Source organism: Chelonoidis abingdonii, chromosome 2 (assembly GCF_003597395.2).
Source record: "Chelonoidis abingdonii isolate Lonesome George chromosome 2, CheloAbing_2.0, whole genome shotgun sequence".
Classification (NCBI taxonomy): Eukaryota; Metazoa; Chordata; order Testudines; family Testudinidae; genus Chelonoidis; species Chelonoidis abingdonii.
This window is the reverse complement of record NC_133770.1, coordinates 235,068,533-235,085,543: the sequence shown is the minus strand read 5'-3', so window position 1 is coordinate 235,085,543 and position 17,011 is coordinate 235,068,533. Positions and strand designations below refer to the sequence as shown.

General features: G+C 39.2%; 1 protein-coding gene across 1 annotated transcript in view; it reads right to left on the bottom strand.

The window, feature by feature from the left end:
* Positions 1-17,011, bottom strand: part of RAB2A (RAB2A, member RAS oncogene family) — a 79,604-nt gene that overhangs the window by 24,084 nt on the left and 38,509 nt on the right. Inside the window, exons 4-6 of the mRNA XM_032768957.2 lie at positions 10,959-11,041; positions 6,173-6,265; positions 876-987 (exon numbers count right to left, since the gene is read on the bottom strand). Of these exons, the coding sequence (XP_032624848.1) occupies positions 876-987; positions 6,173-6,265; positions 10,959-11,041 (288 nt within the window). The remainder of the gene's footprint in view (positions 1-875; positions 988-6,172; positions 6,266-10,958; positions 11,042-17,011) is intronic.

The window sequence follows — 17,011 nt, the reverse complement described above, 5'->3', positions numbered from 1 at the left end:
TTTACCTTGTTTTTCCTTTTGATATCAGACAACTAATGGGCAACAAACACACATCAAAAGTGAACACAATATGAAAAGTACCAAAATCAGACTAAACAGTCAGAAATACATACTAGAACAGAAGAGTCTGAGCACGTCCCAGTATCCTGTCTCCAACAATGGCCTATATCGGAATTTCAGGGGGAGCATACTGATCAGGACAAGTAGAGAGTGATCCATTCCTAGCTTCCACTCCTAGATTCTGGTAATCAGAGGTTTAGGGTCATTCCTGACCATCTTGGCTACTAGCCATTGATGGATCTATCCTCCATCAACTTATCCAATTCTTTTTTTAACCCAATTATACTCTTGGCCATCACTACATCCCAGGGCAATGAGTTCCAAAGATTAGCTGTGAGTTGTGTGGAAAAAGTACTTCCTCTCTTTGTATTAAACCTTCTGTCTATTAATTTCATCGGGTGACCCATGATTTTTGCTAACAAAAACTCAAGGAAGAGGCACAGTATTACAACACTCAGTGTTTTGACACTATATTTGAAATGCTGTAAATGTACATCTTAGCTTTCTTAAACTGATCAATATCTGAAAATTCTTGTAGAAAGGTAGTATAGCAGGGAAGTTAAACACTGCAACCTCACCAATTTACTCAGTCTGATGTGTTCACTACGTTTTACTGAACATCGTCTCAGAATATTTTAAAAAAACAAAATAGAAAAATGAAGAGTAGGGTTCAAGTTATATTTCTAAAAGGGAGAGTAAAATGAGATAAAAAAAACTTTCAGTATAAAGCAGTAGGAACGTATGTTAAAAGATTAAAAGCTTAAAACCAACCGTTTAATTAAAACCTTATCAAGAACAATTGTAAGTGCAGTTACCTCCTCGACATTAGAAGCAGTTTTGGCAGATGTCTCCATAAAAATAAGTCCATGCTCTCGTGCAAATGCTTCACCTTCTTCTTTTTTCACTTCTCTTCTAGATTCTAAGTCACTAAGATGACCAAACAAGAGACAGAGTTACTTACCTGGACATGTAAGAAGACTCCAAAAGCAGTTTCTTTAGAGATGTACCTCACATGGCTTTCATGTGCTTCTCATCAAAGGAACTATTCACATCTATTAGTTAGAAATCTTTACCTCAAGTCAAATAGGCCACAGTGGTACCATAAGGGATAGTCATACCACATCTGTTTGAAGTAATAAGTTATTTTTTACCTAGACATAGCATGAAATTTATGATGAACCAGCTTCCAGAAGGAAAATATAGGGGAGCATGCATGCATAGACACTAACTTTAGAGAACTATTGTTAGAGGCAAGTATCTCTCCTCATCAATTGATCCACCCTCCAGAAATTTAAACTGGTAAAAAGCATGTATTTATACAAAAAAAAATTTGTGAAATAAAAAGGGACCAGACAGCTTCATTTTCTGGAGTTCACATGCAATAACACAACATTGGGATGTAGGGATTGCAAATGCAACAAAAGAAATCTTATATTCAGACAAAAAACGTATTACAAATCATAAAGAGAAACATTTCTAAATGATTCTATGTTGCGTTAAAACTTGTTTCTGACAAAACCTAATTTTTGGTCTCGAAGCTGCATACTCATAAAGACTCCTTTACAACAGACAGGTGAAATTGAGTGACTGATACACAAAACTACTCATTTTCTACTTCTGAAGAAGTCTAAGTGAAAATTTATTATTCTAGGTTAGGAAATAGCGTACTTGGATTGGACAACTAAAAAAATGACATCACATGTTGTGAGTTACATAAGGTAATTTTAATAGCTGTGGCTATTTCATTCTTAAGAGTTCTGATTTTGTTAGTATGCAGAGTGATATATTTACTTCCTGTCTATTCTGCTTACCTTCATTTTGGACAGGAGGGATTACACTTTTTTAAAGTTGTACCTAAACTGTTCATGTAAAATATGTTTGCAAACAGTGTTCCAAGTAAAATAGCTAACTGTAAACTGAACACCCATTTAAAAAGATAAAATCTTGTAGTGGTCAGCCACGGATAATACTAGTGCCATATTGACTTTATAATGACAATTTTGATGAACATAATGTATACAAGAGTGAAGTATCTATATAATATTTTATTTTCATGTTTACTTTTTAATCTCGCCCACTGCACTTATATTTTGCATTACAAGATACGTATCTGGTATTTTGACTGTCTTGTGTTAATAGAACAATTTTGATTGTATTCTTTGGCTAAGTACATGTACTAAGACTAGCTGCATTTATAAAGATACTAAGAGATGCTGTGTAATTAATATGACATGAAAAAAACAACAACAATTTCATCATATTAAACATTTGACTCAAAGTTTGGGGCAAGTTAGCATGGTTCTGGAAGTCCTGGGATACCAGCCCTGATAATGACTTTGAGGCTTGAGCTAATATGTACATGCAGTGTCTGACAGTCAGTTGAGATCTGCAAGTTTCAAAAGTGGTTTAGAATTTGTAGGATATTTTAAAATGTCCTTACAATTAATGTTAAAACACATATGCAGAACAAAGCTCTAAATGTAAGTAACGATTTCAAATATTCATGCAAATATCTGATAGAAAAGGTTGCTGCCTTGATATTACATACCCACCCACACACACCCCTGTGTGTGCGCATGTGTGCATCATTATAAAAATTATAAAGACTGAAAATTCTCCTGTACTTTATCTTCTTAACTCAATGAGTTAGGCTTCTTTGTTTCCAACTTAATCTTCCTAAGGAGATGTCAGAGTTACTCCCCAAAATTCTATTTATTCCCTTTTTTTAAAGGCTAAAGTAAAGGAATATTTCCTAAAACCTGAGGAATGGGGAGGAGAAAGGGGTAAAGAAAAGAAATGCTAGGTATTAAGTCTCAGCCACTATAATATAAGATTAACCCACAGCAGCGTTATGCCAGTTTTAAACTAGTACAACTCCTCCATTAATTTCAATGCAGTTGCACCAGTTTAAAACTGGAGTAAGCCGACGGGTGAATCCAGTCCAAACCCACTATTTCTCAACTTTTTTTTGGAAGAGAAGTCTTATCTGTATCTTCTGGTACGCCAGGTCGCAATCCTATCCCTACCCACCCATTCCAGTGATTTAAAGTATTTGGTCTTGTCAGACTAGTACAGCTGTAAAGGTTTGCCATTATTTCTTCTTTTGAAAGGATTAAGTGATAGGACCTGTATTGTTTTGGTGCTTTGTTACTGTGCAGATGTAACAATGCAGTTTGCACTGTACAGTCTTATTCTGATTATATTATTTGCCTATGCTTTATCAAACGTTTACAATGAAACATCAGTTTAAGCAATATCTTGGATTATGGTGTTAAGGATACATACATAATTTAAGTAATCTTCTCCATTACCAGAATTAAAGAAAAAAACCATTGTTGTAGTACATACATTTCAGCTGGGTGTATTTTTTCCTTTAAAGCCTAGTGAAATCTAAAGAAAAATTAGAAAGGTTGTTTCTTGAAGATTACTGCTCCTTTTGCTTTAGGATTGTAGCTTTCTAAAGGCATTTAAAAAATCTCACCACATTGTAAAGTAACAAAGTTATGAGATATCTGTACATTAACAGATTATGTTTAAGCAATAGGAGTTTTAAGTGTGATATTAATGATTGTGGCACACAAACTAATGGATCATCACACTCCCAGTTATGTGTTAGTAAACATATTAGCAATTAACTGGAAAAGAATACATTCAAAATATGCAGTATATTTTAGCAGGAGAAACACAAACAGATGAGTCCCCTAGCAGCTTGGGAAAACATGCTCATGGTAGCCTTCATGCAAGAGGTCTTTATCTTGCTGGTCGGTGGAAAAGGGATGCTGCCCCTTTAAGGGATCCCCCCCTACAATGGGTGGGAAGGAGGCGGAAAGTTTACATGATGGGCAGGAAGCATCTGGGGCCAAGTCAGCGTTTGGTCACTGATTTTCCTGCTGATGAGATGAAGTGTATATGGGGGATATTTATACCATAGGCAGCTCCAGAAAAGCATTTTTTACCAGGATTGAGCTTGTAGCACCCATCCACAATTATGAAAAAGGATCAGGTGTTTTTCTCACGACCCGCTGTGGGTATTACAATAGTCACCCATTTCTTTGAAGGTTGGAAATGAATTTTTTCCTCACTGCCAGACTGGCTGGGACAGGACGTTTTCTTTTGCCTTTCCCACCAGCAGGTCTGGGACCCAGTGAGGTAGAGCAGGGGATTTATGGTACAATATTGCAACACTGTACATAAAACTCATGGCAGACGTTTAGTGCAGGTCTTTGGTATGCAAGGGATATGGTTATCTGACAAAATGGACTGGAAAAAAGGATTTGAAGGAAAGCATCCCTTATGGGACCTGAGAAAGGGGGTTTGGGGGCTCCTAATGATTTGAACAGCAGGGCGCTGATCTTTTATAGCCTCCATTTCATCTTATATGAGGTGATGGAAGCAGAGTCCCAGCAATGGGATGGCTGGGGATTACGTGGAAATTATTAAGAACATGATGACCTGCACTGTACAATTTATTGTCAGGTACTCCTGGATATTTTAAGTGAATGAAATTGCAGCCTGCCACATTTATCATTGTTTGTCTTTCTTCTAACATGGCTGAACAAAGAGAAGTTATATTATGCAAACTGATGTGGTATTTATCTCTCACATACATACAATGCAGATCTAATTTGCCACACGATATGCTAATTCCCCCACTGCCATATTTTAGCTCACATGACCAGAAGAATGTGTGACCACTCATTTAAGTAAAATAGGTGTAGTTTGTACATTTAAGTCAGAAAAGTTAGCGTTTGCCAGTTTGACTACTCAATCCATTTCACTGGCTAATGGAAAATTGTCAGTTAGCCATACAGTTCTTTTTCCAGATTATATGCAATATAAAATTTTTAGGCAGCTTTCACAATTACTTGACTTCAGAGCATGTTAAAAGTTAATTTTACACGGAAATAAGATTTCATGGAAAAATATTAGATGAATGAGCCAGATTGTGAAATGAGCTGGTAGTCAGTTCAACTGAGTGGACACGTATCCACATTATAAAAGTTACCATTACAACTGACACCTTTGTAGAATTTCTCAGGCACAGAGATGGGTTGATCTCAGATCAGGAAAAGGCAGCTGTAACATAGCTGACAGATCACATAAATCCTGAACTTCTATCTTCTCCTTTAGTATTTGAAATTGAAGTTCCAGATTTTTACCAAAAAATCTGTTTGCCAATATGCTGTCACAGTTTGCTGAATTAAAATGGTAGAAAACTCAAGAAGCGTGCTGATTTAATAATTATTTTTCTGAAGATCTACGTTCCTGTTCAACCATTTCAGAATCAAGAGAGCATTTTTAGCACATTTGGATTGCTTTGACTGAAAATTAATAGGCTAGGTGTTGCGATATACTTTTTATCCTACTTACTTGCATTTTCATTTAATGCCAGACACAAGAAAAATAGGTCTAGATAATCAGATACTATATCAGTTTGTTACAAACATTTCTATTTTTCCAACCAGCTTATAGAAACCTACATGTTTTTTAAAAGTGTAACCAGATCTACTTTAGTTTCACTTACTGAACACAATTTCCATTTTGGACAGTGAGTGTGTCTTTTTAATTTTTGCAGCGTAAATGTGCTTATGAAGTGAACCGCATAGTATGAGTTTCGAGTTTTATATATAAAAATGCTTTTTCTCCCCCTCCTCACCATTCTTTCAGGAAAAGACAGATTTTTGTCAAATTTGGGGAAAAACTGTAACCACTCTGGCATACACATGCAAAAATTTACATTTCAAGTAGTATTAGAAAGAAATGCAAATAAGCTCAGTTAATTAATTAACAGCATCAAAAACTAAACCTAAACAAAAATTACTGGACTTTGTCTTTTTAAATTAAAATCACTTCTGAATGATCTAGACAGAGCAGGAGTGCATACAGCTCATCCATGAATGAGGTTATTACATCCAGACTATTTAGAAAACTACTTTTTTTTGTGCACTGAAAAATCTTAATTTTTAAACTTTAATGAAAATAATCTAAAATTAGCACATTGATTACAAAGAATCACAAATATCAGAGGAGAACTATTACCTAAACAACCAGGTCATAAAGCTTTATTACCTGCGAACTCGTTAGCTTCTATTTCATAAAGGATTATTTTTACCTTTTATTTCCAATAAGCATAATGACCATGTTGGAATTGGAATGCTGGCGAGCATCTTCTAACCAGGTTGTCAAGTGATTAAAAGTGTCTCTCCTGAATTTGAACAAGAACGAAAATTAAGAGTGATGCTTCAAGAAAAAAAGTATTTGTCCAAATGCTATTACCCACAGATTTTTCTTTAGTAATTTACTTCAATGACAAGATTTCTTACATTAATTTCACACACAAGCCAATATACTGTAAGCATAATCAAAGTTCAATATACTCTGAGACACATAAGACAAAGGGTGAAATCTTGGCCCCGATGAAGTCAATGGCAAAGCTTCCACTGACTTCAATGGAGCCAAGATTTCACTCATTCTGTGGCAAGTACACCCTGGCATTCGAAGGGGAGGGACACGACAAAAAAAACAAAACACTTTTATATTAGCATGAAATGCATTGAAAAGAATGCAGAAAATGAAGATTTGTTGAACTAATATATATATATTAATTTTGTTATTCATTTATGTAGTTTTAATGAAGATTTCCAGTTTGAGCTATGCCACAGGCTGCTGCTCCATTCTGCTGCAAGATCCACTATTTTCCATACCTACCTTTCCCTTTTCTCAGCAATAAGGAGCATGGGAGGTTTTAACTGCATCTTTCCTTCTTTCTGATAACATTCTAGCTATTAGCTTAAGGGAACCAGGGGTAAAGGGATGGATAAAGGAGGTGGATGATGGAAAGGAAAGCTCATCAAGTTCAAAGACACCTAAAGTTCAACGATCAAAGGTTTGTTGTTGTTTCGTTATTGGCAGAGAGCGTCAGCATGCAAGGTTCAGAGTGCCAGTTAGAAGACTGCTGCCTCCGAAGCTCCACCTCATGACTCAAACAGTAAACTCATTAAGCTCTGAAACACGTCTGCTGAAAACAGTTAGAATTCCCCCTGGGGGAAAGGAACAGGCAGACAAGTAGTAGTAAACAGGGAACCAAGAACAAAATGGTGGCTGTCTTCACCTAAAAATCAGCAAGTTCACACAGGATGCTTTCGGCAATATAACTGTAGATTTCATGACCATAACTTTCATTAAGAGTAATCACTAAAAGGCCCCACACATTGTAAAGAATTCTTCTAAACGACCTAAATAATTCCAACTTCAAAAACAAAAAACACCACAACACACTAATACAGTGGATACAATAGCAACTGCTACAGTCAAGATTTCCAGGTTCAGTCTCTGCCTAAAAGAATACATATTTTAGGAAGTTTAAGAAAAAAAGTTTTTTAAGAAAAATGAAAAAAAAAATATAGTCTTCACTCTCCTTGTACAACCTGCCCCCACAAAAACAGTTTTTGCACAAAGATGCTTGTTCCAATATAAGCAAAATCACAAAAAAAAAAACACTTACAACAGATGTACAACTGACGCTGCAAAAGATGAAACTTAGCACGGAAATAGCCCTTACTGAAAAAGCTGCTACCCGTTGTGATGAAATTTGTTTCAATTCAGTAGTTATGAACCTTGAAAAAAATTACATACTGCACTTTTCAACTATTAGCTTGTAAATGTGAGTAAGTTAGATATGTAGTGAAAAAAGTGTAATGAAAACATGCATGAACCACAGCAAGGATTCTGCAAAGGTTGTAAGGTGCAAAGGGAGGTCTGCGGCACACTTTGAAAACACTACTGCAGGAGTAGGCAACCTATGGCACATGTGCCGAAGGCGGAACATGAGCTGATTTTCAGTAGCACTCACACTGCCTGGGTTCTGGCCACTGGTCCGGGGGGCTCTGCATTTTAATTTTAAATAAAAGTTTCTTAAACATTTAAAAAACCTTATTTACTTCACATACAACAAATTTAGTTATATATTATAGACTTATAGAAAGAGACCTTGTAAAAACGTTACAATGTATTACTGGCAAAACCTTAAATTAGAGTGAATAAATGAAGACTCAGCACACCACTTCTGACAGGTTGCCGACCCCTACACTAATGCTTTAATCCTGAATTCAGAACCTCATGTCTACCTACATAGTTTTCAAGCAGTAAGCAGTTCACAAGCCTGCTATGTGTCTTAGGGTATATCTAAAATGCAACTGGGAGGTATTTAGGCTGACTTTATAATGGACACATACAGAGAGCAGCATTCTGCTTTCAGCACAAACTCTGATATTTTCTTAGTGCTTACCCATGAAGCTGTAACAACTTTTAAAAGATCTTGTATGGAATTTCCTATAGGGCTGTCATATTATTAAAAAAAAAATCGCAATTAATCGAAGCTTTAATCATACCATTAAACAACACCAATTACAAATATTTATTAAATATTTTTGGATATTTTTATACATTTTCAAATATACTGATACCAATTACAACACAGAATACAAGTGTACAGTGCTCATTTTATATTATTTTTAATTACAAATATTTGTACTGTAAAAAGATAAAATAAATAATATTTTTCAGTTCACCTCATACAAGTACTATAGTGCAATCTCTATTGTTAAAGTGCAGCTTACAAGTATATAAAATAATAATTCTACAACTGCACTCAGAAACAAAACAATATAAAACTTTAGCATCTACAAGTGGAAGCATGAAGGAGTATACGAATGTTTAGCATATCTAGTATGTAAATAACTTGCAATGCCAGCTACAACAGTGCCATGTGAATGCCTGTTCTCACTTTCAGATGACCTTGTAAATAAGAAGTGGGCAGCATTATCTTCCATAAATACAAACAGACTTGTTTGTCGTATCAATTGGCTGAACAAGGAGGAGGACTGAGTGCACTTGTAGGCTCTAAAAGTTTTATGTTGTTTTGAGTGCAGTTATGTAAAAAAATAATTCTACATTTGAAAGTTGCACTTTCACGATAAAGAGATTGCACTACAGCACTTGTATGAGGTGAATTAAATATACTATTTATTTTATCCTTTTTACAATGCAAATATTTGTAAGAAAAAATATAAAGTAAGCACTGTACACTTTGCATTCTGTGTTGTAATCAAAATCAATATATTTGAAAATGTAGTAAAACATCCAAAAATATTTATCATAAAACTTAAATTGGTATTCTATTAACAGTGTGATTAAAACTGATTAATCACTTTTTTTAATCTAGTTAATTTGTTTTGAGTTAATCACTTGCGTTAACTGTGACTGACAGTCCTAATTTTCTAGTTTTCTGGGTTTAAAAGAAACAGGCAAAAGAAAGCTACTGATGAGCACTTTACTCTCCTTAACTTGGAAGCTCCATTGGTTTACAATAAATGAGTAAATACCATATGTAAATTCCATAATTGGAAATTTGATTATACATCCTGCAGGCCTTCTAAGGATACAGGAACACCTTGCTTAACGTTGTAGTTATGTTCCTGAAAAAATGCAACTTTAAGTGAAACGATGTTAAGTGAATCCAATTTTCCCATAAGAATTAATGTAAATAGGAGGGAGGGGGAGGTTAGGTACCATAAAAATTTTTTTCCACCAGACAAAAAACTATATATTATATAAATATACACACGGTATATTTTCAAAAACAAACAATTTAATACTGTTCACAGCTATGATGATTGTAAAGCTTGGCTGAGGTGGTCAGGTTAGAGGGTGGAAAAGGGAGGGATAGTTCCCAGGGAATGCCTTGCTGCTAAATGATGAACTAGCACTCGGCTGAGCTCTAAAGGGTTAATATATTGTTGTTAATGTAGCCTCTCACACAAGGGAGCACGAACATGAGGGAGGGGAGACAGCATAGCAGACAGAGACAGACACACACCTTGTGTGTGAGAGAGAGATGCATACTGCCCCTTTAAGTAAGCTGACCCACTCTTAAGTGCATTGTCTTTTTAAGTGGATCAGGAAGTTAAGACAGCAGCTGCTGCCCCAGGCGCTCTCTGTCTCTCTCCATCTGTGTCCCCTCCCTGCTCTATATGGAGAAGGGGTAAGCGGGGTGCAGGAGCAGGGGAGGAGGGGGACACACTTACGTTAGCCCCCCCGTTCCCTCCCTGCACAGCAAGCAGGAGTCTCTGGGAGCAGCTCCAAGGCATAGGGCAGGAGCAGCACATGGCAGTGTGGGGAGGGACAGTTGAACTGCCAGCAACAGCCTGCTGGGCGGCTGCAGCACAAGGAACTTAGGGGAGTGAGGAGCTGATTGATAGGGGGGCTGCTGGTCCACCTTGCTTAGAAGCCCCCACCAGCTAGCTGCAACGGGCTGCTCTTCCTGCAAGCAGTGGACAAGGCAGGTGGCTGCCAAACGACATTAGAAGGGAGCATTGCACAACTTTAAACAAGCATGTTCCCTAACTGATCAGCAACGTAACAACATTAACTGGGATGACTTTAAGTGAGGAGTTACTGTATAGCTATACTGCATAGGAGACATGATTACAACACATACAGGTATACCTGAGCTAGTTTTGATTGTGCTAGCTCACTAAAAATAGGAGTAAAGTTGTGGCAACACGGGTGGCAACAAAGGTTAGCCACCCAAGTACAAGCCCACCCAGGATCTCAGGTGCGTATGTATTATAATTGAGGAAAAAAAGTAAATCATGACATTAAAGACCATATGGTACGGAGGTAAGGTTCAACCTTCACTTGGCATTTTAGCTTTTGAAGATTTAGACCAGATGATGTTAATACACCATTTACTACAGTTTTTGCATGGCTTGTATTTCAGTTTATTTTACTCACTCACACCTAAACATATCTATAACATTTTTACAGACCAAAAAAAAAAAAAAAAATCTAATTGTACATTCTAAAATATTTCTGATGTCCTTCATTAAGTTTCTCACCTTGTAATGTCATATACTAGTAAAGCCCCTGCTGCCCCTCTGTAGTATGACCTTGTGATGGAGCGGAAGGACTCTTGCCCTGCCTGTAGGAAAACAAAGTACAGTTATTTCATTTATTAAATTACCATCTGTGACAAAAGCTACCAACTTATTAAATTACATTGAGGGGTTTTTTTTTTTGTTTTGTTTTTAGGGGGAGGAGAGCTTGGTGAACAAAACTTCACTAGTTCTAGAAAGAAAAGTCCCATATAACAAGATGACTACAGCAGAATGTCATTAATAAAATAAAAAAAAATTAAAACAAAGAAAAAAGAAAGAAAGAAAGAAAGAAAGATCAGGAACAAGACCTCTAAACCTTTTTTGGCAATCCCTGACAACCCAATTTACTGAATGGCTTCACAATACATGAATCATTATTAGAACACAGAATGGACTCCTAGCAACTAAGCTCTGAAGACAAATTTGAAAGGAAGCAAATAACCCAGAGCTTCACATTTGAATTCAATAACCCGCTCCCTGGGGCAGCTGTTGACACTAGAATAAATAAAGCCCATTGTAAATAAATGATGAATGACATCTTTACGCCCACCATCTGCTGGTGTAAAGGTTGTTGGAAGGCCAAGGATGCAGATTTTATCCGTTATATCATAAACTGCAGCCAGCTTTCAACAGTCTTCAGATGGAATTCTTTCAGTAATCATTTTATTATGAAAAACAGAAAATGGTTCAGAATTTAATTTCATATCATTCTGCTCTACACTTAATCAGTTTCCTTTCTATTTGATATATAATGCTTGTCAAAAGGCAACAAGATGTAACAGTCATCTTCATACCCACTGGTGAATCAAATACCAGAGATCCTGCATAAATTAGGCAGTTTCTTTTTTGTAGATAAGAATTTCTGTTACAAAGGTCTCTCAGCACAAGGGATGTGGCCCACTGATTCATATATATAGTCATAGTTGTAAGATTCTTCAGTTTGTTTTTACCCCTCTGTGCAGTCCAAAATGTCCCTAACCCCCAGGGAGGGTCATCATGCAGCTTTCAGAGAAGATTCACCTGTACTATTTCTATTTGGAAAGATCCATTTCTGCATACATAACAGTATTAAATTCTTCAGGGCAAGGGAACTAATGACGAATGTATTTAGTCAACTGTACAGTAAGAAAACAATATACAGAAAGTTAAACAGGTTCAGTGGACAGAAGAGTAGGCCTAATCAAGATTCAGCTCCTGGAAAATGCAGAAATGCACAGGAGCAAACCCTGAGCTCCCTTCCCCCAGTTCCCAAGAGAAAGGCTCACCAGCATCTGACAACCATGTTATAAATGCTGAGATGTGAAATGTTCACCTCCAATTCTAAGCCACATACAATATGTCTTCTAGTGATGTCAGAAAATGCCACTGAGCAGGATTAGGACATAGTAACATTTATGTGGAGAAGGCCCTACAGGTAGTAAAATATTGTTACTCAGCTGAAATTAAGACTGATTTTTGAAAAAGGAAATCATGTATCCTTAATCTGTTATTTTATCAAAAGAGAGGCTTCTGCCAGATATGCATACTGGGTATGTAGGGAACTTACTCCCACTGAATAAGCTTATCTTCCAAGAAAGGCCCTCTTGAATCAGGGAGAAGAGTTCACTAGCAAAAATGACATAGGCCGTACCTATTCTACAAAAGAATCCATAATATTAAAAAATAAAATCAAAACACACACACACATTGTTAAGAATACTTTGTTAGCAGAGTTTTGCTGCGGGTGTATATGGATTTCCTCAACTAACATTATGACCTCCCAGGCTAACCAGTAACCTTAAACTGTTTACTGAAAGCTTATGCCCTAACCACACTGTGGGTAACACAAACACACTTTAAAAATTATATTTTTTAAAATGCTTTCTTGAACAATTGTAACAAACAGGACTCTAGCCACTCTTCAGGTGCTATGCCCACACATACATCTTTACAAAGTTAAAAAGTGCTACTCTCAGTTTGCTGTTAAAGTTTATATGCACCACAGACAGGATGCCAATAAGATTTTACAACTCTGTCCTAAGTCCTAAACCCAGAAGCTTCATGAACTCTACAAATATATTTTTCCTAGTGACTGAATAGTTCTCAAACTCACATAAAGTAAAACACTAGCAAAAAATGGGTTACTTACTGTAACTGTGATTCTTCAAGATGTGATGCAGACGTGTATTCCACTTAGGTGTGTTTGTGCCAGTGCACCAAGTCAGAGACTTTTGCCTAGCAGTACCCTTTGAGCGCTGGTGCTTGCGCCGCATGACTGTAGCCCCTCCCCTGGCTATATGAGGTGGTGCCACTCTGATCCCCCCTCAGTTCCTTCACACCAAAAGCCTGAGAGGAGACTCCAACACAACATTCTTTTTCTTTGAATAGATGCAGGCATGTATTCCAATTAGGTGAGCTGCAAGCAGTACCCCCAATCCAGAGGGGTTTGGAGTTTACTGCAATTAGAAGGGCAGTCCTGCAATTCCTATGCCTGCATCACCCTGGAAGATGCAGAAATAGCATAATGGTCCCATAACATATGTATGGATGACCACGTGGCTGCTCACCAAGTGTCCAGTATGAAAATGTCACTGAGGAACGCTATCCATGTCGCTTGTGCTCTTGTGGAGTGAGCCCATGTGAGCTTTGGCTACGCCTCCTCAGCGATCTCATATCCAGCCTTGATACAGGATGGTATCCATCTAGAGGTGGTCTGTGCAGAGATTGCTTGCCTCTTCATGTGATTTGCATCTGACACAAACAAGCAAGGAGAAACACAAAAATGGTTTGGTCCTGTCTAGGTAAAAGGCTAGATATCATCTGACATCCAAAGTATGAAGGCGTTGTTCTTCTGGGGAAGAGTGCATCTCAGGGAAAAAACACAGGTAAATACATTGCTTGATTCAGATGCAACTGAGAGACTGCCTTGGATAAAAATTTTGGGTGTGGTAACATTATCTTGTCCTTAGGGAACTAAGTATAAGGCAGCTCAGCCATTAGGGCTTGCAACTCTCATACGCTTCTTTCCAAAGTGATGGCAATCAGGAAGACGGTTTTCTGAGACAGGAGGGACTGAATGAAGGGCCTATCAGACCTGCCCGGACTGTATTTATGTCCCACAAGGGAACTGGTTCTTAGACTGGTGGATGTGAGGAGAGAAGCCCCTTCAGAAATCTTGTCAGCATGGCATTGGAAAAAACTGACTTCCCCTGAGTCAGAGGGTGGAATGCAGATATCTGTGTCAAATGCACTCAATGAACTGAGCGCAAGGCCTGATTTCCGAAGATATAGCAGGTACTCCAAGATGTCCCAGAAGGGAGCCCTGTCAGTCAGATCCCACAGGTCAAGGACCACACCAAGAACCTCTTCCACTTCGCTAAGTAGGTTGTCCTAGTGAAGCACTTTCTACTGTTGAGGAGGACTTGTCAGACAGCCAACAAGCACTGCTCCTCCTCTTCATTTAGCCATGTAGCATACATGCCATAAGGTGCAGGGAGCTGATCGCAGGATGGAGGGTGCAGTCATGGTCCTGAGTGAGGAGGCTGGGATGGAGAGGAAGCAGTACGGGAGGCTGAACTGATAGAGCAAGGAGGTCTAAGAACCAGTACTGTCTCGGCCAAGCTTGAGCAATGAGAATGACCTTTGGCCCGATCCACCTTGAGCTTGAGGATGACCTGTGGAATGAGCAGAATAGGTGGAAAGGCAGACAAGAGAGGCTACTTCCAGCTGCAGTGAAAGCTGTTGGAGAGGGAGCCTGGACTGAGGCCTCTCCGGGAGCAGAACAGGTGACACTTTGTTTTCCCCCGTCACAAACAGCTTGATGACAGGGATGCCCCATGTTGCAACGACGACCCAGAGAACACTTCAAGGACCACTTGTGGCTGAGAGGGTCTGAAAGATGATTTTACATCCCTGGCAAATGGATTGCTACCAGAATGTTGTCATCTTTGATGCAAAACGTTGACATAGGTTGACTGCCTCCAGAAACAGTGACATGGAATGTTATCCCTTGCTTGTTCACATGGTACATTGTATTGTGAGTATGTGAACCACTGAGTGTATGATGAAGTCTCAGAAGGCACAACATGCACTGTGGATGGCCCAAGGTTCCAACATGTTGGTATGGATTTAGGCTTCCTGTTCTGAACACAGGCCCTGCACTCTCAATGAGTCCAGATGTGCCCCATCTCCCCCAAACCCAGAAGGGAAGCGTTGGTAATCAATGACTTGGTTGGAGAGAGCTGAGTGAAAGGGACTTCTTGGCAACATTATGTAGGGACTCCCACTAATGCAAGGAATCCAGGACTAGTGGAGGAAGGTGAACCAACCTGTCCAGAGAATGCTGGGGAGGGCGGTAAACTGTCCTCAACCACATCTGAAGAGGGCAAAGGCGCAACCTGGCAAACTGGACCATCTGTGTGCCACATGTCTGCTTGGACAACAGCCTCAGACACACACAGACTGTTGTTGATGGCTGAGACTGCAGACTGAGGCAGAGCTGTTAATTGCCTGGAAGCGGCTGGTCAGCAGGAATGCCCTCAATCTCAGGGACTATAACAGGGCCCCACTGAATTCAAGTTTTTGAGTGGCAGCCAAGGTTGACTTTCTGGAGTTTAAAATGAGTTGGACAGTTCAGCAACACAATGTGGTGTTGACATGGGCGAGACCCTTCTTTTTGCAGCCATCCTTCAGCAACCAATTAGAAAGATGTGGCCGAACAGCAAATCATATACTGAAAGTGTCGTTCGCCTATTGCAAAATGCAAGAACTTCCAGTGACTCAGTAGAATCACGTGAAAATAAGCATCCTGAAGGTTGAGAGCCGTGAACCAGTCTTTCTGAGACAGTGTGGAAGGATAGCCAATCATGACCATGTGGAATCTCATGTACTTGATGAATTTGTTGAGGCCAGAATTGTTGAAAATGGGTCTCATCCTGCCCTGGATTTCAGTATCAGGAGGTACCCAGAGTAAAAGCCATGGCCCCAGTGTTTCTGGGGAAATTCCTCCATCGCTCCCAACTTCAACAGAGAGTTGACCTGCTTGATGAGCAGTGTCTCATGAGAGGGGTCAGGAAAGGGGTGTGGATTACACAGCACAATCTGCCAATGTCTAGATCCCACCTGTTCGAGGTAAATCAGCCCCAAGTACTGTAAAAGCAGGCCAGGCTGACCCCAAAGGGACAGGGGGCAGGAGAAAATACAGGGGACAGGGTGATGACTAGACCATTGCTCCGGACAAAAAAGAATTAAAATGGATGCTTGGCCTGTGCCTAGGGAAGACATGCAAATGTCCAAAGTCCAAGCCCGACTGCTTCCTCTTGTGGGATCTCTCTCTCTCTAGAGTAGTCAAGTTGCTTCAGAGGGAAAAGGTTGCACAAAGCAGTGCTGTGGGCAATACTGTTGCTGTTGTACTCCATACTGGCATCTTTGCGTGGATGGCATGTATACTCCCAAGAACCTCAAGCTAGCCCTGGAACCCCTGAAGGAGTGCAAAGTGTCATCGGTTTTGTTCAAGAACAAGACTTGGCTGTCAAAGAGCAAGCCCTAGACTGGGATTGCTCCGGATGTCAACCAGGAAGCCCACCCTCTTAGTTACCACTGAAGCCATAACTCTGGCCAAGATGTCTGGAACAATAAGGGTGGACTGCAAGGACATTTTGTCCATGAAACAGCTTTCTGCAGGGGATGCCTGGAACTTCTCACATGAGAATTTAGCCATGGCTGACCAACTGAGGAAGTTATACTTGGCCAACAAAGCTTGTGATTTTTGATCCTTATCTGTAAGGACTATGAAGTGGAGTCTCTGTCCTTGAGGATAGACTTGCACCTGTCCTGTTTACTGCCAGTACGACAAGGAAATTTGAGGTCAGGAGGGAACAGAACCCCTCAAATCCCTGGGAACAAAGTAGCATTTTTCCATGCATTATGCCACTGGTGATACAGAGGGTGGTGTACTCCACAGACCTCTCGCTGGTCTGGTTCAAGGAGTGCATCATTGATTGGGAGGGGACACTTTCTGAGGACAGTGGGTTGTA